The following is a 21828-nucleotide window of genomic DNA, read 5'->3' as shown; positions in this document are numbered from 1 at the left end:
TGAAATGCTTCATTTTTTACCAGTGTTGCGATGGATTCTTTCAAGATGATAGAGCAATTATCCACAATGCACAAATTGTCCAAATGATTCAGGCACATTCCCAAATTTTTTAACATCTACTGTCACTGCATAATTCTCAAGATCTGAATCCAACTGAGTGTGTCTGGGATATGTAGGAAAATACAGTTTGGCCTTGCAGTTCTCCCCCATAACACAGGTGATAACTCTCCTGATGGAAGAGTGAAATCTAGACCTAGACTTCCACAGATACCTAATGGAATCCATGCTGAGGTTGTAATGCTAGCAGAAGTGTGGCGGAACTAACTACTGAATGAAGGTTTCTGAATAAAAGTTTTCTGTCCTGTCTTGACCAGCGAGTGTAGGTGAAATTTCATTAGCCTTACAATGGAGAGGCATTTAGTGATGTGCAAAATATGAATATGCTTTAGAAGTTGCATACCATTTCAAAAAGTTTTTTTGGACATAGACCACTCACAATAAATACCATAAATCATAAAATATAAATGGTAACAGCTCTAGTCCAACATCAAATTCAAAATTTTCGGCTGAAATATGCCATAAAATGGGTCCAGACAACAAAGAGCCTAAACAAAAATAAGCAAGATGAATCCCAATACTTTTTTTTTTAATTGAAATACCACATGTCAACAAAAAAAAAAAAAAAAGGAAATTTTTTTTATTTACTTAATAAGATCATGTAATCATATTTATATTTTTTTAATATAACCACCTACTTTACAAGATTATCAATACATGAGGGAAAATTAGCCCCGCCATACTGAGATTCTACTGTCTACTTGTATAAATTTGTCTTAGCACAAAAATTTGTCACAGAGATAAGCTTTGAGCATCAGAGCTATGTCACGGCTTTTATAAAATGACTGCCATTATATTCATGTAAATATTAGGTGATACCACGTTTTTTGATAATCTGTGTGATATCCTATTTATGGCCAGTTAATAGTTTCATCTTTACTTCGTAGTAAAGTACTACATTACTACTTCGCTCATGTAGCAGAGAAGACACTGAAGTGTGACTTTTCTCTTCAGTTAGAAACTAGTATCTATCACTCCTCACCCCTCCCAACAAATTGTATAATTTTGTAGGGCATTGGTGTGCAAATTTTTTTGCCTGTGACTTTATATTTTACAGTTACATTTAATATATCTGTGATCTGTCTCATAGTCTATGCAAGATATGTCCATAATTGAATGAGCTCAAATGTTAACATTTTTGCAATCTCTCAGTTGAACACCACTTATACACTTTTTCATCTGTTATTAACATTTCTGCAGAATAAAGTTTGAAGATATACTAGATGCACATAAAGGTGCAGCACACATAAGCAAGGTATGAGAGATCTGTCCACATCAACACACTGACTGTAAGAAAACAGTCATTTCTCCCCAACAAAAAAAAAGTTTCAAAGACAATTCTGAAATCTTATGCAACAATGACTAGATATATATTTAGGTTGAACTGATAATGTAATTCAAAAGTATACTTGATAAAAGTAATTGCAACTAAATTGCAGTATTAAAAATTTTCAAAAATTTAAAGTGCTTAGCCCCGTATGTAGAAATATATAAATGAATCAGAATCCAGCAAATACTGAAAATTCATCCAAGTAGTCTGATCTGAAATGTAGGTGTGAAATGTATATAACTGTGTTGCATAAGCAAGGTATATGACAGGTCTGTCAATGTCAACACACTGTGACCATAGGGGGAACAGCCCCTTCTTCCCAACCAAAAAGTTATAAAGATCAATTTCAAAATCTTATGTGACATCAACGATATATATTTTCAAATATTTTGTCTGAAATGATAATAAAATTGAAAACCGCAACATTAACAGAAAATTTTCAAAAATTCAAAAGGTTTGTATCCTTGTATGTAGAAATATATAAATAAATCAGTCTTCTAGGAAACATTGAAAATGAACCCAAGAAGTCTTATTTAAAACAACAGATGTTATAAATAACAACTAGAGAGGTTATAACCTATCTTTGGCTGCACTGTATGTATCCAGTAAAAAAAAGATTACATCACCCCCTAAACCATGTAATTTAATCCCTGGTATTTCACCATCCGTATTTGTGGAAAGAAACTTGCATATTTCTTGTGTTCCCACTTTTAAGGTAAAAGGAAAGCAAAAAAAAAAAAAAAATATATATATATATATATATATATATAAAAGAAAGAAAATTCAGCAAAGTAAATACAGCATTAACTTAATTTATATTACATATATTAAAAATCATGCTTGGCAATTTTGTACTTGTAGGTTACACAAAGTTTTCTTCAGCAGTTTAAAAATGAATAAAATAATTTTTTTTAAAAATTATGCTTTAACAGTTAAGCAAAAAAAAAAAGGTAGCATATCAATAAAACAATATGGTCTTAGCCACCTTTATTACACCAAATACAACTTGATGTATTACATTAAAGAACAGTACAGGACAGTATGGCAGAAATGATCATTAAAATAAAAAAAAAATGAACAAATGAGAATTAACATTAAATGGTTGCAGTTTCCAGTAACACTTCTCAGTACACATTAGCAACCATATTCTACAATTTTAGTATATTGATGAAATGAAGTATGGTTTCAGTTGATTCAAAATCTATGAGGTGGCCCACTTCCAAGTAATGAACCTGGATTACCAACTTGAGTTCCTAATAACGGATGGCGTAAGCCACCAGATAATGTTCCCAACAAACCTTGTCCACCCCCACCCCCACCACCAAAACCTCCTGGTATAGAAGCTGGATTGTTTGGTGGATTAAAAGGTGCACCCTGGCCAGGTCCTAAGTTACCCCCCATAGAATTTGGTGGCTGTCCCATCTGATTGCTATTAGGCATATTTGGAGATCCTCCCGAACCTGCCATTGATATATTTTTTAATAAACTAGTACCACTTTGCATTAGATTATCAAGAGCTTTTTGCACACTCGGGTTTTCAAAGTCTATGTATGTTGATGGTTGGGATTTTCCTTTTCCCATTCCCTGACCCTGGTGTCCTGGTCCCATTCCTTGGTGGCCAGGCCCTGTTGGATTGTTAGGTGGTGCCGGGCCTTTATTCATAATACTCAAAATCCTGTGTTGGAGTTCTTCCTGTTGCTGGACAAGGGACTGATCTTCCTCTGTTAACAAAAAAAAAAAAAAAGAAAAAAAGCTTTTATATTCATAAACACAAGCCTGTGTGTGTTTGTGTGGGTTTAAATATACAGCAGAATCTACTTTACATACAGGTAGACAAATTGGGAAATAAAGAAATAAAAATCAGGGAAAGTATGTTGGCTATTAAAAAAAAATAACACACACAAAAGGGCTGATCAAAAGTAATGGAGATGATTAATTTCATAGACACAGTTGGGCTTCTAACACTCAGGCAAAAGAATGAGAAGTACCATCTCCGTGTAGTGTGAGTTATCAAAAATACACATTCACTATCAATGTTTTGATCAGCTCTTAAGTAAACATGAGTATATAGGGTGTCCCCACAACCTTGTCATACTGTCGGAATGTATTTGTAAAAAATGTGATCTTTTTCCCAATACCAAATTCCTTCAAGTGACCCTGCACTTCAAATACCCATTGGTCAGTAACTGTTCAGAACTGGAACAAGGCTGATATAACATTTTTCACTCAGAATGACCTTGGGAATGATCTGAAATTATGACGTCAAGTTGTGGGAAACCCAGTATATTAGTGATAATCTTTATGCTATTATTCTAATCATGATATAAATGTAATTTATAAATGAAAATAATCAACTATTTTTTTAAATTAGACTCATGGCTAATTAACTACCAATAAATGAAATCATTTAAAATAATCACATTTATAAATCCATGCAACAGATTAAAAACTTGATGTATGTTTTGCATTTGCAAAACTTTAATCCTTGTGATCTCCTTAAAGGCAACTCTACTAATATCTGAGTGTGATTCAGAGTTTCCTACAACTGTAAAACACTTGTGTCACCTCAGACCTAGATGTTCGATGACTAAAAGTGGATCGCTAACAATTTTCTTAAACTATCATGATCACCAATACCTTATTTCATAAATTATTATCTATTTTTGAAGCTGTTTATTTTGAATCTAACCAGTAATTCTAAGGCTGTCACTTTTAATAGGAAAGAAACTACCTCCATTTGATTATGAGTGGGCTACATGAGCATTAACTCAACAACTGTAGTAAAATCTACTAAGCCCACATTTTTCTGAGTTAGTGTTTTTATATCAAATCCTCTGGAATATCTTAGAGTGATGTAACTGTTCAGATAAGAAAGAATGACTTGAAGATTAAGAGACTAAGAAGTACACCTATACCCACAGAAATTGTACCTACATAAATTTGTTAGTGACTAACAGACTCGGTAAAATGAAATAGCGAACCATAAAATTCTACTGCCACCAAATTTTAGGATATCTGAGCACAGTTCCCAAGACTACCTCATATGGAAGCAATATTGCATAAAAGCTGGTGAGCTAATACAAGGAGGCTTTTTTGAAGCCCATGCTCAGATATGGCAAGATCAGCAATATTTTTACTGTAACAGTAAAAAGGGCCACTACTTTGATGAAGATTTCATGCAACCAGTCATGCAAGGACCTTAGCTCTTGCTGGCATTCACTATTCATGATTTACAGTTGAGCATCTTACATTCTAGGCATGTTCATCTTCAATTTTGCCAAAAACTGACACTTGTGAATTTTAAGGGAGAGGTTTTCACAGAGTGGTTTTGGAACACTTCTGATATTCTTATCGCAAATATAGACTTTAACATTAGGCAAAAATAAAAAAAAGTCAATCTCAATATGGAAATGAAGGGGTAGGATGCAGAGTTTGCTGAAATCACCGAAAACAGTGAAGGATGGCTCTCATTCTAATGTGCCAAGAATACTTTGGATGAAACATTTTAATACGGAAAAAAAAAAAAAAAAAAAGATATATATATATATATATATACACAGTTGGTCGTAAGTCGATCTGGTCATATGTCGGCCATATATTTATTAACAGTACTGTATTTTTTAACCTTTCTAATCTTTTTATCATCTTTATAATTTATTTTTATAATCTTTTAAATTTTTATCATCTTTTATTTTTCATTTTAAATACAGTAATGTTTTCATCTTTTATTTAGCGATACTGTACATACCTTCGTTTCTACGCCTAGGCTATCTCTCTCTCTCTCTGAGGTTAAATTCAAATGTTCTCTATATTTTAATTGGTTTATTATTCATACTGTTTATAAAAAAACAAAACTACAATCTATAATTATATTGTACATAATGTGAAAAATAATACTGTACATAATGTACTGTAAACACAAAAATACAATCTAAAATTAATGTAAAAATTAATATAAATGAAATTTACAAAATCAATTTTTAATCTTTGCTTGTGCTGGGTTGTGCATCGTCAGGGTCATGTTCTTGGGTTGATTTAGGAGTTGTTTATTTATAAGAGACATTATGCAAAGCAAATCTTTTTTTAAAACGCTTAAACCACCCAGTACTAGCCTGAAAATCTTCTGCGTAATCGTCTCCGGCAGATGATTTTAAACTCTGAAACAAACTTCTAGCCTTTGCTTGCACTGTGTGAAGACTCATGGGTGTATTTTTTTGTATTAAATCTTCCATCCACACAAACAACAATTTCTCCATTTCATGGATGGGTTCCTGTCGTTGTTTGGTTAAAATTGTAGACTTAATAAGTGCAGAACCTTTCACAGCTTCCCGAATTCTTTCTTTGTCCTTAAGTATCGTCGATACCGTGGAATGTGATAACTTCAAGTCACGTGCTATCGTATTCACTTTCTTTTCGCCTTCATACTGCTGGATAATTTTCATTTTACACTCTAAATCAATAGTTTTCCTTGACTTCTTAGCTGGTGTATATGTAGATGAAGGCATTTTCCTTTTACTAAACATTTTATGCGTATTTCAGTAGAATTTTAATTAATACACCACACGCAACAGATGCTTGAAAGCGACTGGGTGTATGTGAGAGAGAGAGAGAGAGAGAGGGAGAGAGAGCGACTGAGTGTATGTGCCTGGTGCTGTCCTCAGGCCTCCCGTCATGGATGTGCCTCCTCACCTGGGTTATGGGTGTCCTCAGTAGTGACTTCCTGATTTATTATTAATTAATTTATTATTATTATTATTATTTTGTGGTCGTAAGTCGACGACCAAGTGTATAAATAAAAGGCAAAATTCCATATCAAAGTAAACATCATGATACCAAATCTATATAGCACTTTACCTTAACAAGATATGAAGTTTGTTTGAGTGATATTTCTGTTCACTAACATTTTCTTTCTTTTTGGATTGTAAAATTTAAAACAATAAAAAAAAAAAAAAAATCAATAACAATGAACAAGGCCCGGACAAATTGCACAAATGAGATACAGAGTAACAAGTTTACGAAACTTAAAAAACAAGAATGAAGAGAAGATCCTATTCGTTTTTTTTTTTATGACTGAAGATTTCAGTAAAGGGGATACACGTTTTGCTATAATAACGTAAAAACCCAGGGAATTCCAGCTATCAGTATTATTGCAAATGCAATAAGACCAAGTTTACTACCCGTTTATAATAGATTGCATTAACAGAAAACCCCAATAAACAGGAAACTGCAAATTGTTCTTACTGTTTTATGGTAGTGACCTCCAGAAAGGTGCTTTAATAAAATGTGAGCACGTGAGCTCACATGAGGTAATAATAGTATGTTTCAGCCATAACCCTGTGAAGTTATTTATAGAAAATTTCATTTTGACCATATTTTACTGGTGACTAAGAAAATTAAAATACTGTAATAAGGATGTATGAAAATGGTCGAACATTAACAAGTATCGAGCAGAATTTAGATTTGCCTATGTCAATAGTTAACACAATAATAAAGGACAGACAGAATATGAGAAGCGGTGAAGGGATCGGCACAAATGAAGTCAACTATAATAACCAAGGCTACAAAAATACATATCAGTTTTTACTGCACAATAACGTGCATTTTTCCTTCCTTTCTTATGTGCCACTCCGGCTACTTCACTGCTGTCTCCAGATAAAGTTTTTAATTGAACTAATTAAAAATATATAACTATTTTTCTTCATTTGTATGAGGATATTATGTGGTTTTTGTAATTTTGGCATATCAGAGATATAGTAGCAATATTTTATTAGCCATTCCGGAGTTACGTACAACTTGACCTATGTAAGAAGTCCTGGAACGTATCTCTTACGTACATCGGGGACTTACTGTATTTAGATTCCACTGATGCTTCTAACACAGTTCTGCACAAAAGACTGTTATACAAATTGGAGCAATGACACTAGAGGCAAGCTACTGCTATGGATAAAGGGATGGTTAGGTGTTAGAAGACAGGGTGGTTATAAACGGACACTGCTCTTCTTGGCCTAATAACATTAGTCCAAGAAGACTAATAATGCTAAGCCTCTTACTGATTACATTTATGGCGCATGAGCAGGTACAGATATGATGCACCACACTGATAAAGGTATATAAAGCTATTATTGTCTAAATTTGCAGATGATACAAAAATTAATGACAGAAATCAAGGCATGCTACTGCAGGACGAGGTGTGATGCCCACACCTCAACCCTGCCCAAGGAATACCACCCCCAGATAATACTAGGTGGTAGCTAACTCTCATCAACCAGTGAAATATCACCACTTTGCTTATTCGAGGCTTGAAGGGGTGAAACCTACATTTGTTTGGGCTCCAGAGCAAAGCTCTAGCAAATCCCCATCTTTTCCATCATGTAGTATCAATGTTGTCTTTTTAAGTTATTATGGCCATCATGACAAGATCCAATCTTCCATACATTGCGGGTACAGCTCAAAAACAGCATTTTCAGCTTGGCCACTAGATTTTCCAACAGACTGATCCTATTGGTAACTACTCTGTAGGAAGAATCTGAATCAGTTAGTGTATAATTTCACTACCTCTACTTTTACATATTGGAATGGAGACAAATAGTGTTTACGTGGAGTGGCACTGTCGAGGCTACATTATGTCAGGGTGATGGGCATATTCTTGTTGTGTGTGTGTGCGCGCAAGCGCAACGTATTATGCAAGGGTTAAGTTCCAGAACATCTCACGCAATTAAATTCGTGTGTAATGTAAATAATCAAAAAAAAAAAAAAAAAAAAAAATGCGATAATAGACCTATGAAAGTAACTCTTGCATCTAGTTAAGTTACCTCTACCGGTACATACCATTTGTTTTCTTCAGTTGGAAGACTGGACACTAAAGAAATTGATGAGCGACCAAAGAGATTCATTCATCCTTACTGATTTACTTACTTTTTTTTGTACAGTAAGAAAAAGTATGTTCACCATAACCAACATATATAGTACAACACAAACAAAAATTGAGGGGGGTGGGTGGTTTTAGACAGATTGATGACAGGGATTGTCATCGTCAGATTCCATTCCCTTGGATTCGGACAAGATAGGTGGGCTATTATGCTAACCTGGGAGGTGGAGGGTTCACCTGACTGCTCCCTTGAGCTATTGAAAAAGGAATCCAGGGTTAGTTGCTCTGCGTGTTGCCTCTTCTCACACAGAAACTCACAGTAGCAACCAAATTCTTGTGTAACTTTGCATTGCACTTTTGAGCTTCGATCAAGATTAGGATCTTCATCAGCTAACGGATTTAGGCCTTCATCAATAAGATTTAATGCCTTTGATAATCCTTTCACTGTCAGGCTCTGTTCTTCTTTAACCTCTGGGCTTTCACTCGCTGTGATGCTGCTCCAGTGCAAGCAGATCTTCATTTGACAATTCTTGATGATGCAAATCATTTAAATCATCGACATCAGTTGCCCCTACTTCAGTGAAACCTGTTTTTAGCAGTTTCATGCATTTGTCTTTAGTTTGTGCATAATCTTCATTGGTATCAGAGCCTTTGAAGGAGTTGCTAAGATCTGGACATAACTTATGCCATGCAGTGTTGATTAACTTTAAAGCATCTTTTTATTGACAACTCGGCAATATTGCTGCATGCTACTCTGTTTGTGGCCAGTCTTGTCTATTAGATCAGCCAGAATTCACTTTAAATACTGAGCCTTAAAATATTTAATCACGTGTTGGTCCATAGGTTGGAGTATTGAGGTTGTATTTTCCAGGGGAGGGGGGGGAAACCCCAATCTTGATATTAGAACAGACATCAACAATACTGGAAGGATGGCTTGTGGCATTATCAAGAATAAGTAAGATGTTGAACGGAAATTCCTTCTGCCTTGCAATACACTTCCAATTCTGGTCGTAACTGAGATCCAAGATAATTCCTTAAAATAACAGCAGTCATCCACAGATTAGAGTTTGAGTACCAGTACGCAGGCATGTATGACCTGTCATAACCTGGGCACAAGGGTTTTGATAGTGGTAAATGCACACAGATTTCAGTTTATGACCTTCCATATTAGCACCAAACAGAAGTGTTAGCAGATCTTTCACCACCTTAAAGCTCGGCACAGTCTTTTCAGCAATGGAAATAAGTGCAATCAGGCATTTTCCCCCAATATAAACCTGTTTCATCAAGGTTGAATTATGTGTTTGGGTATGTATTCCCCCTGTTGTGGTGCTTTCTGCAAATATGGCTGCCACGTGTTATTTTAAATTTGTAATTTAAACATGCATAAAGTAAGTCACTGTATTTCATTACTTCGTATAACATTTTCCCACCCACCTTTTCTTTAGTACTGAATAGTCAAAATAATAGAACAAACTTATCTGCAAAAAGATCTAAACCTCCCAAAAACTCCCTCATTCATTTCACACATAAGTGGTCTCAATTTCAATGTTTTCCCCCCTACAGTTTGCCAACCCCACTTATTTTTTCTGACAGAATCTCAATTATCTGATGACTCAACTAATGCTCATTTCAATTGTCCTAATTTTTTCACTATACAATTCCTTTTGCTTCAAAGGTGGTACTTGTGCATACATCTACTGTGACATTCCCTGTCCAAAGACTTATTAATTTGAAATCTCGTCTACCTTAAAATCTCTCTACCTCATTCTGTCAAATTCATCCGTTGCTTCTATTATTATCCCAATGCCAGTAATAACTTCGAACTCTCTTAATTCCTTTCTTTGAAATTTTACTTTTTTCAGTCCAACTTTTCTAACAGTGAGGTAATTTTCTTTGGTGATTTTAATGTTCACAACGGCTGGCCTCCGTTTTCTAGTCAAACGGACCCAGCTGATTGAGATGCCGAGGCCTTTGCAATTACTAAGGACCTCACACAGATCTTCATTTACTTACCAGAATCCTAACCACACAGCCAATACTCATCTTTTTCTTACGAAAATCCTTCCAAGTTCACAGTCGAGGCGAGTCCTCTAGGCACCTCAGTTCATGATGATGATAATTGTTGGTGATTGCCTCTTCTCCAATGGGGAATTTCTCTTATCGTCATTCTCGGCCTCATGTTGTATGGCATTATAAGAATGCAAAATGGAATAATCTGTGAAATTTCTATTCTTCTTTTCTTGGTTGAACTATTGTTTTAAATCTTCTAATGTCAATTTGCTCACATCATGTCAATGAAATTATTCTTGTAGGGATAAAATCAGTTATTCCACAATCCACCTAAAAATTTCCTTTATCCCAATGCCATACAACTTGGAAAACTTGATCTAACACATTTATTGGAAAACCTTGGTTTTCCAATAAATGTGTGAAATAATTTTAAAACTGGCTTGCATTCAAATCTCCAGATTCATTTTATGCTCACACCAGAGCTGGCGACAATTGTAAAGCAGTTATTAATTAGTCCAAGTTGAACAGGCTAAGAATAAAAAACTTGCTTTTTCTTCTCCAAATGGCAGTCGAGCATTCTAGTTTCCTGCCAAAGCTATCAGCAGCAACTTTTGCCCATCTGTTCATCTACCTCAGTTAAACCTGATGGTACGTTGCGATCTCAACTGACCAAGCATAAAGCTGCTTGCATCCTACTTTTCTTCTAACTCTTGTACTGATGATCTGGTAAAACACCTACCATTCCCAGTATAATGTATTCAATGCCTGCACTCATGGATGTTTCTAATAAGAACTGCTACCCCTCCACAAGCTGGCGAGTTGCTCCTGTCTCGTCTGAAAATAGTGTAATTTTCTATGGTAGGACACACTTGTGAATTTAAATAGGTTTCTTAAAGGGATATGCCTGCTAGTTCATAGCGTTCCATGAGATCATATAAATCTTCTTTTGTATTGCGAAAGCCTCTACAATTCCACTGAAGTATTCCTGCCATTAAGCAGTTTTGTTGGTTGTTTTAGTTTCTGATTGCTTTTTAGTTGTAGCTTGTTTGTGTCTATCTATTTTTGCCTTTAGGAAAGCAAGGACATGTCGTGTCCATTTCATCGGTTGCATGAAGTTCCAAAATTCCATCATCGGCTTCATTCTGTTGATCAATATCCATTCCGATCAAAATAGGAGGTTGTGGTTTTTGTCACTTTTGATTTTGCTGTTGGAGGAACATCGGCTGGAATAGTATTGATCACTGCCTTGTTTGGTTTTTTGCTGCACTGTTTGAAAGGAGAGAGTATGGAACGTGCCCAATTAATGATGGATATATTTGGAGGAACTGAAATATCTGTTTGAATAGCTATGGACTGAAATTGTTGAGCAGCTGTGGCATATGTACGTTTTGGCTGTTTTCATTATTTGTCTTCTCGCCTCTGAATATGTAACTGTTCTCCACTTTATATTTTCCTCTTGCAATTAGGACATATTGCCTCACCTCGACATGCAGTTTGGGAGTGTCCGTATTTTTGGTACTTATAGCACCTGATGGGATTTGGGATATAAGGACGGACACGGCAATGGGGATATCCTGCTTTGACAGATGTTGGTAGGATGGGCGAGCTAAATGTGAGGATTACGCTCTCATAGTTGGAACTAGAATACCATCTTTCCGAGTCATGATCCTTCTTGCTTGGATTACTCTTTGTTCACGATTTCCTCCTATGATACTGTTAATAAATCCCATTCGGAAATTACTCCCTTGGAGGAGTTTAGGGTGGCACCAGGAGTAACTTTTATTGGTTGTCTGCCAAAAGTGGTCAGCTTTAACAACTTTGCAGAATGCAGGGATCTCATGGTCTCTACCAAAAGATCCCCAGATTGGAGTTGCCTTTTGGTGAATCTGCGGCAGACTCAATGCATTTCTGCACAAGAAATTGGAATAGTTGACTCAGAGGCTTGTCTCAGAGAGAGAGAGAGAAGTATGAGGAATGTTGGTATCTCCTCTTGAGGGTTTGTTTTCAACCTCTTGGGTTGAGAGAAGTCATTTTTGGTATCTTTGTTAGGTAGTCTTGAGCTCGATGGCTCTAAAGGCGGAAATGTACTGTTTTCCATCTTTGCTCCTTTCAGCCCCGGGAGAGTGGATTTCTTCTCCCAGGTTACTGGCCCTGCCACGGGGAGACAGGAGCAATGCCGCTAGAGTGACCAAGTGGTATGAAAGTTAGTAAGTTAGTTTAAAGGAAAAAAAGGTTATTTTCCCTTTCTGAAACTTACTTACAATTTGTAAGACTAAGTTTACTATTACTTAATGATAACGTAAAAAACTTTAACAAATGAACAAAACTGTAGCCTTGAGAAAACGCTTTAGAAATCACTGAGGGAATCGCTTGATCTCTATAACGTTTGACACTCGAGGCCAAGAAAGCTCCAGGTGCTGATGTTATTTCTTCACTTGTTCTGAAAACCTGTGCTCCTGAGCCTACTCCTGTTCTGTGTCGCCTTTTTAGACTTTCTTATTCCACTGGTTTTCCTTTCTGTTTGGAAATTTGCTCATATCTAGGTAGTTCCTAAAAAGGGTGCCAAATTCCCCCGCTGCACTTACTCCTGCCCTTTCTAAAGTAATCAAGAAATCCATTAATTGCCAACTCCTAAACTTTCTAGAAACCTTCCATCTGATTAATGATCACCAATATGGATTTTGTCAGTGTCCATCCACTAGTGATATACTGGCTTATATTACTCATCTATGGACAAATTAAATGGAAAAATCTAATGAAACTCAAGCAGTTGATTTTGACACATCAAAGGCTTTTGATTGTTGGGCATGAATGTCTTCTAAATAAGTTTCCTTGAGTATCTAATTTTTTCTCTGACCACTTACTGTGGATGACAGTAGACAGCTGTCTGATAACTTCTCTACTAATTCTTCCAAGGTTCAGTTCTTTCTCCCATCTTTTCCTCTTGTATATTAATGATCTCCTTCCATTGACTATCCACAATTTTGTTGATGATAGAACATTGCATTCCACCTTCCAGTTTGAGAAATCTTGCCCTGTACAAATGGCTTCAACATCTCTCAAATACCCACTACCAATTCCTTAAATGCTTATCTCCAGTGGGACAAAGATAACTTAGTTGATTTCAGTCCTCCTAAAACCGAGTCGGGTCTTTTATCTCACAAAAAAAGATTCTTCTTGCTCATCTTCGATGACACTCAGAGTACTAGACAAGATTTCTAGGCATAAGAAAATATTGCTTCCTCCTCATCTAAAAAACTGGGTTCTCTTTTGCTCTCAGTGCTGCTTTTTTCTTAAACAGCTATTCACTCTTATCTAAACTCCACCCTACCATGAAATATTGTTCCCACATCTGAGTGGTGACCCCATAACTGCTTTCAGGCTTCTAGACTCCATTCAAAGGAGCACAGTTAGGTAAATTAGTGATCCATCTCATTCAAAGTTCTGCACTCTTTGTCTCACAAATGTTCTGTGTCATGACTTTTCTATAGATACTTCCATGTGCAGTTCTTTTGAAGTGGCTTATATAATTCCTCTCTCTCTCTCTCTCTCTCTCTCTCTCTCTCTCTCTCTCTCTCTCTCTCTCTCTCAAACCAATGTGAACATGTGCTGCAAGCAGTCGGCGTCCTTTTATTGTCAGGCTTTAAACTCACAGAACCAACTTTTCTTCTTCCTCGTTTATTCTTTTAACTTCCATTTCCTGGAATAACCTTCCTTTACATTTAGTTCCTGAAAACTACAAGCTACAGATTTTTTAAGCTAATGTCACCAAGTATCTTCTTTCATTCTCTCAATCTTCAACCCATGCATGATACTAAGTACCACAGATTCTAATACCTTACATGTTTAGGGGTTACATAAAAAAAAATTAAAAAAAAAAAAAAAGGCTTAATTCCTTATAATAAGATATTTTATTCAATGTTCAATTGTTTTTAATCTATTAAATTCCTTGGCCTTTGAGTGAGAAGGGGCAGTAGAGCTCACATTTTGGTTCCTTCTTTTTATCCTCCCTTTGAAATTATTACACAATTCTTTGGTATTCCTCATTTTATTTAACTCATAATATCATAAATTTAACCCTTAAAATCACCTTCCAACACTACACATACAAAAGTAGTTGAACTGTGGGTTCAGTTCATTCCTTTATATGATTCTGCTATGCATTTCTCATTACAATCTCCAGCAATATCCATACCTTTTTATTCAGCATGAGCCTCTGGGTTTACATCCAGATTATTTAGTTAATTAATTTATTAATTAATTTACTTGGTTTGAGAGTAACTCACTGCAGATATACTTAGCTCCATTCTGGTGAATTAAAATCCCCTTCTCCTACAAATTAGTCCTCATGTACTGGAACCCTTCCTCATATATACATTTCTCCTCAAAATTGCAGTTTGTAAGCGAAATTAAAGGTAATCAGCTACCTGCTCAATATGTAATTTTACTGATTGTTATTTAAATCATATGATTGTTTATGTGTACTTGTCAAAAATTTTATTTAGCTATCTTAAATCAGATGCTTTAGCATAATTAAGAAATTCTGGTATGAATTTCTTAATTAAGCTATAGAATTTCACACATTCTAATTCTTCATTTAAGCATTAAACAACTGAAGGTATTAACAAAAAAAAAAAAAAAAAGTACAAAAATTATAAATCCATTAAAGATAAATGTATGTATCTGAATTCCACAGACACAGTTTAGATAATTATTTAATCCTAGGCTAATTAATTAACTAACCCTAAGTGATCATCTTTGAGTTTTTTGTTAATTTAGTTATTGTTTTTACTTTCTCTTAGCTTTGTCTTGATAATGGATCCCCAAAGTTAGATCTGAAATGTCGAAAATAATACAATATTATTCTGTGTACTAAGCACATCTATTGGTATAAAATAAGTTTTTCTACTTTAAGGAGTCAATAAACCATTTAAAATTGCATAAAAAAAAGATGAATATTATAAATTAACTGGTAAAAATTTTTGAGTGGCAGCTGCAGAAAAAACTTGGGGTTTGTTGCACAGTTCAATCTGAAGGAGGAATGGAAGCTTCTGGATGGCTAGACTGTAAAAGCTATTCTAATCAAACTGTCTCCTAAGAATGTCCTATAGTTGAGAGTCAACATAAAAGCAAGGTTCAGAAAGAAAACAAGATCTATACTAATAGAAATTTAGAAATGGATTTTACTATTATAGGGTTGGGATAATCTGTCTTACTGATGACCAGGCCCGACAGAACATGAATGATGTTAGGTAGTGAAAAAAAAAAATTTTTTTTTTACTAGTTGAATGCATATTATATTTTTAACACCTGAAACATAAAACCATTTTCTAGAATTGTGCAAGATAGTTTACTTAACACGATAATCAACATCGTGAGATAATGTTTTCTTTCTCTCACACACATTATTTTAAATATAAGACCATGTCACGACAGTTATTAGTATAAGGCCAAAAGATAAAAGGAAGTGGGTTTTTTCTGAATCATAAAAAAAAAAAATAAAATAAAATAATAATAATAAAAATCAAATAACACAGAACATTTACACTACAGTACATGTATTCTTAAAAATCTCCGCATTAATGGTATTTCATGCATTAAAAACAACAGGGAAAAATTGGGATGGGGCAGAGCATTCAAAAAAAAAAAATGTTCAGTCTGGTAAATAAAATACTAAAAAGTTAGAAACCCAATAAAATTGATAACAGGTATAAACATCTCAAATTTCTAATAAATATAGCACTTTCTTTACCTTGACAAGATATGAAGTTTGTTTGACTGATATTTCTGTTCACTGACTTATTATTTATTTATTTTTGGATTGTAAAATTTAAAATGGTAAAAAAGATAAGCAATCAATAACAACAAACATGGGACACACAAATTGCACAGGTGAGACAAGTTTACAAAGCTTGAAAAATAGGAAAGAAGAGTTAGTTTGGTTTTGGTTTTTTATGGTGCATGGGCAACTAAGGCCATGATGCGCCAAGTCCAGGAAAGAAGAGAAGATTCTGAAAATTTGTTTTTTATATAATTGAAGATTTCATGGAAGGGGAAACACATTTCACCTTAATAACGTAAAAACCCACACAATTCCAGCTATCAGGATTATCGGAAATGCAATAAGATCGAGTTCACTACCCATTTATAATTAGATTGCACTAACTGAAAAGCCCAATAAACCGCAAACTGCAAATTGTTTTATGGTAGTGACCTCCAGAAATGTTCCCCTGCTCATGCCTCACGAAATTTCTGCTCAAACAGAAAAATGTGAGCTTCAGAAAACTTAAGTCGGCCTACAATATCAAGTGTTATCTTGTGAATACAGTAAATGACCGCAGTGTGTCTCTGACCAATACAACTACAGTAAATGGGAAATATAGCTCTCACACATTTTACATTTAACATTTTTTAAGCTTCGTAAACTTGTATGTATTGCTGCGCAGGTCACAACGTTCAGCTTTGTGCCGGGTTTTGTGTTCACCTAGTGTTACTTGCAGACGAAATCGCGCATGAGCCAATGTGAAAATCGTGTTATACCCAACATTGTTCCCTAATATATCAGTCACGTTGGAGGAAATTTGCATTGCGAAAATGCACATTATAGCAGAACTGACTGTACTCCCATCCTAACAAGGTAAGCATCCAGTTCTATTTTGAACTTAGACTTACTGACTCCAGCATGTTTGGAGGCAACTTATTCCGAGTTTAACTTGCTGTCCATGGATGAACTTCACAAAAGCTGGTTTTCTGTTATTCTCAAAGATTTGTAACCAATGGTCTCAACTATGAGGGAGAACAAACCTTTCTCAATCATTTTATGCATCCTTTTCATTTTATGCATCTGTAGGTGCCTTGTTGTAAAACTTTTCAGTCAATGCCTTCTAAGCAGTTCTTTATATGTGCATCGATTCGTACTCATTAAAGATAAATCTGAATGACTTTCTTTCAAACCTCTACAAAGGTTCTCTATTTTTTTTTTAAACGCAGCTTCCAGACCTTAATGCAACATTCCAAATGTGGTCTAACCATCATCTTTTATAGAAGGAATATGAAATCCTTCTACATTTCGATAATATAGAAAGATATGACAACTCCTACTATCAAAGGTCTTATGAATTGTGGCCAGACACCACATGCCTTCCCTTCCCAATTTACGCTTCATGAAAAATTTCATGTTGTATTGAATTCTAACATATCCTTTTTTACCTTAAACCACTTAGCCATTCAAAATTGGTTCTTATAACAGAGCATATGATAATGATGAAAGTGTAGTGCATTTTAATGATTTGAATTATTAAACAATTTACACTATAAAAACTACCTTTTAGAGAGTTATATAACAAAAATTTGAACTTCCGAGGATGTGGAACAAATTACCAAAAAAAACATGTTATTGTGCTCACATTATGATATTTTCAAGATATGATGGTAACGGATTAATATCGTAAAGCGGGGAATACTGTATTGTATACAGATACACATGTGGTTTGAAATGCGGTATTTATGAATGTTTAACATTTATTTTTTGCAATTAAATTTCTTATTTTTGATTTTGTTGATACTTGATACCGAGAGAGAAAAAAAAAAGCTTGTAAAGCAGGAACTGCCTGTATATATATTGAAACATGCATATGCATGTGTGTGATTGGGGGGGGGGGAAATCCAGCTAGCAAAGTAATGAATTATATAGGTTGTTTTAGAATGCAAATCAACACAGCCATGACCACAAGGCTTTGGGATATCATGCCTGTAACCTATTCCCCTCTTTGGTAGTTGTGCTTGTTATGTTCGATGAAACCCAGTTTCCTGGAGGAAAAGAAACACAAAACTAATTCAGTCAAGTTACAAAGAGTCCATAAAAGAGTTCCTCTCATTATGATAAAATGATAAAAAACCGAAATGAGGTCCCTTCCTGGTATCCACTACTCTACCAGCGCCTCCATAGCCAGGTGGGTAGGAGCAGCAGTGCGTAGCACACACTTCTTGATTAGACTGGGGTTCGAGCCCGTACCCACCAAATACGGGGGGATGCAGAAAGGTCAGGGAATGACCACAGCATATCCCCAGAGCAATATGGCCTTAGTTGCTAATGCTCCTAAAAAAAAACCAAATAACAAAAAAAAAATAAATAAATAAAATAATAAAATAACTACTCTACCGAGGAGATCTTTTATTCATAGAACTCAATATACTTGATGCTACAAATATTGTTAATAATATTGTTAGTAAGTTAAATTATTAAATAGATAAGTGAAGTGAAGATTTACAGGCACTTTTTAAACTTGTACCTGACAAAAGATTATTACATATTATAAAAATGTCAAAACTTCCTCTTTAACAGAAAAGAACTACAGCTGAGTCAGGATCAACAATGTAGCATACTTAGATTAGCAGAGTAACTGCAAACCACATTCATCTATATATATATATAACTAGGTGAACATTATTGAGGCACTACTTACTCTGCAGTGGTGGTTTTCCATCCATGCCAGGCAGTGATCTCGGGCCACCTGTATTTTCTGCAACTATCATTCTTTCCCTTCGCTCTTGCAAGTATCTGATAATTAGATCAAGTTCAGATACTGTTACAACTTTTCCTTCTACCAGAACTCTAAAGAAGAAATGCATTTCACGATCAGCAGGTGTTGTTTCCAAGTAAGGGCTACGATCAATACGATCTCTATCTAGCTTGTCTCTCTGACTTTGAACATATTCATGATAATTGCAAGCAACAAGTTTTAATGCATCATCTAGTGGCATGTTACGATGTTCTAAAATAGAAAGTAAATAAAAACTAGTTAAGCTTTAAGGATTTGAGGAAGTTTACTAAAATATAAACACTTCTAAGAAAACAAAGTTATACAGCTTAAATTTCACTTTCTTTTGTGAAGTTTTAGAAAAGACCTACTGTACAATATAAAAGACATGTTAAATTTATTCAACACCACCGTAGCAAAACAATAAGTTAGGTTGACACCTATTAATTGACTGTCCTCAATAAAAACATTACTGTAAATCATCTACACTGCCTGGTCACTTATTAGGACCATGAAGTGCACAACTTTTCAACAAGGTTTTGAAAAGTGGCAAGACACAAAACCATGAATGTAACAAAACTGTCCTTAATTCTTGGAGTTATCTGGACAGAGAATTTTGCTCTCTTCCCTGTGTTCTCAATGCACTCTTTCACACATCTGGAACAAGAGACAGTTGCATCTTCAACTTTAAGGTACCCTGTCCATGGGAGTAAACATGTAACACTCCATATTACACTTGATAATCCAGTTGCGATGAGCATTTTACTTTATCATCTTAATTTTCAGTAGCTAGTTGCATCTGTTCATAGACATTTTCTTGGCCTCCCCCCCATTTGTTAAAAAGACTTGGATAACACTAGTCTCTGAAAGTTTCACCTTTTGTCCCACTTGTGTACATTTGAACATTTATTCCATTAAGAATCAAGCACAAAAAATCCAAATCTTTTGTCATACTAGTAACAAGCTCTAAGAGCACAGCATAAAGCCAGCTATGGTAGTTCTTGATACTAATTAAAGATTGTAAGCAGAAGCAGAATTACCGTGAAGCTAATGAAGCTTAAGCATCAGGGCCCTGTCACTTGCATGGACCTCTTCCAAGGCCCTGGGTGGGGGGGGGGGGTCCTAGCAATGTGTTCACATAGTCACATGTCTGCAAAATTTGAAAAGTAAGATATTTTAACCACAAGCAGTTAAGGAGTGCCGTCTCTTTCCACTCTGATTTTCCCTCTGTCACACCTTCCCTCGTATCAGATGGCTTTGGAATGGCAGTAGTCATCTTTAGGATCCAGATAAAGGGCAGTTCAGTTCGGGTTTAGTGGGATATATTTATGTGGTTCACAGTCACTTCCGTGGTTTAGTTAAATTATTGTTAGCCATCCCAGAGTAGGAATGACTAACAGGAATACTTCTGCTGCCCACTGTGCTGGCTTAACCGGCATCGTGACACGAAGGTGCAGGACCAGAGGTTGTATCACAATTTGAATGTGTCCTATGGCACTCAGCATCAGAAGCATGTGGGAAGTGGACAAGAAACAAGATTTGAAATGTATGGAGCTAGAAATTAGTCTATGGAAAATTCTTCCAATCATCAGACATGTAAAACTGTAAGCAAAGGATTCAGTTCTCATCGATGCCTAGTAAAAAGGGAAGTTCTCTTCCAACAGGAATACACCCAATAATGCAGCATATACAATTATAAATGCACCATAACCCTCTCTCTTTTTTTTGATGGGAATTGCATGATACAGAATTTATGAGAATTCCTGTGTTTGTAGGGCACAAACCTGTAGCAGTACTACAAACCACAAGTATGTCTGTGTTGTGTAAAGTCACATGTTTTTATCCCAACGTATCAGATTGCGACTTAGCATATCTGGTGCATCTTGTCCTGACGAAGTCTGGCAGTTCTAGATGAAACTGCATGAAAAATTGCCACAGACTCAGAGAAACAGCCTGAAGAAACGTGCTCCAGGACAAAACTCCTACACATACAGTGGAACTTCTCTATTACGAACTTCTATTTAACGAATTTCTCTATATTATGAATTTTTTCGCAAAACATTGCACCTTGAAACGAAATTACATGTAAAATTAACCCCATATAACGAAGTGTTAGTCTCTCTATAACGAATTTTAAAAAAAATTAGTAAAAGCATTTTTGAAGATTTTCAAGCATTTACTGCTAAGCAGCCGCTCAAATATACTGCCTCTTACCTTCTGAAATTGCGCATTAGCATCTGGAATTAAATAATCATCCTTTTAGTGAACACTTGTGGCCATTGATGCCTGTAGGAGGGTCTTTGTTTCATTTTTGTTACAGTAATTAAACCAAATGGGTTTTCTTAAGTGGTCGTAAACTTTACAATAAATAGGGTAGATTTGTAAATTGATGTTGGCTCGGGAAAAAGAAGTTCGCTGCGGTAAACCTTTAGCATGCTGCGGTGGCAATACATAGAATACTACCATAGTCGGTTTTTAGTAATGCCTACTGAGTGACATTCGCTTCTCACCTCAACTGTACCACGTGACCTTCACGTCAATCATTATATGGTATGTCCATTCTCGTCTAACCGGACTCCCAGTAGATGGTTTTCATGAATTTTTTTTTTTTTTATTTCGTTCGTCATCAATCACATAGACTATATGCTCTTGTATTTTTTTTTTTTTTTTTTTTTTTTCTGAAAAGTAACATACAGTATACGTTAATCATAAATTTTCTTTTGTGTATATATGAATGAAAGCAGAATAAAAGAAATTCACAAAGTCGTATATTTCTTCAAAGGGAGTGATACTGTTGAATTGGCAAGCGAACATCATTGAGTAGGCGGTATCTGTACTAACAATTCACTATATGGCCAGCGCAGCGAAGTTTGCGGTGTATGTATTGGCAAGAGCTGCAGTCCAGTAATTTTTACAATTGCAAAAACAATGTTGAAGAGAAAGTTTTAAGTATTAATGATAAA

General features: G+C 35.3%; 1 protein-coding gene across 2 annotated transcripts in view; it reads right to left on the bottom strand.

Moving 5' to 3' along the window:
• Nucleotides 1-2484: 2484 nt before the first annotated feature.
• Neos (nuclear receptor coactivator protein neosin) overlaps nucleotides 2485-21828 on the bottom strand; it is a 199167-nt gene continuing 179823 nt past the window's right edge. For both annotated transcript variants that reach the window (XM_090381134.1, XM_090381135.1), the window contains exons 10-11: nucleotides 18791-19099; nucleotides 2485-3168 (exon numbers count right to left, since the gene is read on the bottom strand). In XM_090381134.1, the coding sequence (XP_090237260.1) occupies nucleotides 2642-3168; nucleotides 18791-19099 (836 nt within the window). In that variant the 3' untranslated portion in view covers nucleotides 2485-2641. The remainder of the gene's footprint in view (nucleotides 3169-18790; nucleotides 19100-21828) is intronic.

Source organism: Mastigoproctus giganteus, chromosome 9 (assembly GCF_048544385.1).
Source record: "Mastigoproctus giganteus isolate SK-2022 chromosome 9, ASM4854438v1, whole genome shotgun sequence".
In the NCBI taxonomy this organism is placed as follows: Eukaryota; Metazoa; Arthropoda; class Arachnida; order Uropygi; family Thelyphonidae; genus Mastigoproctus; species Mastigoproctus giganteus.
This window is presented reverse-complemented; position numbering and strand designations above follow the sequence as displayed.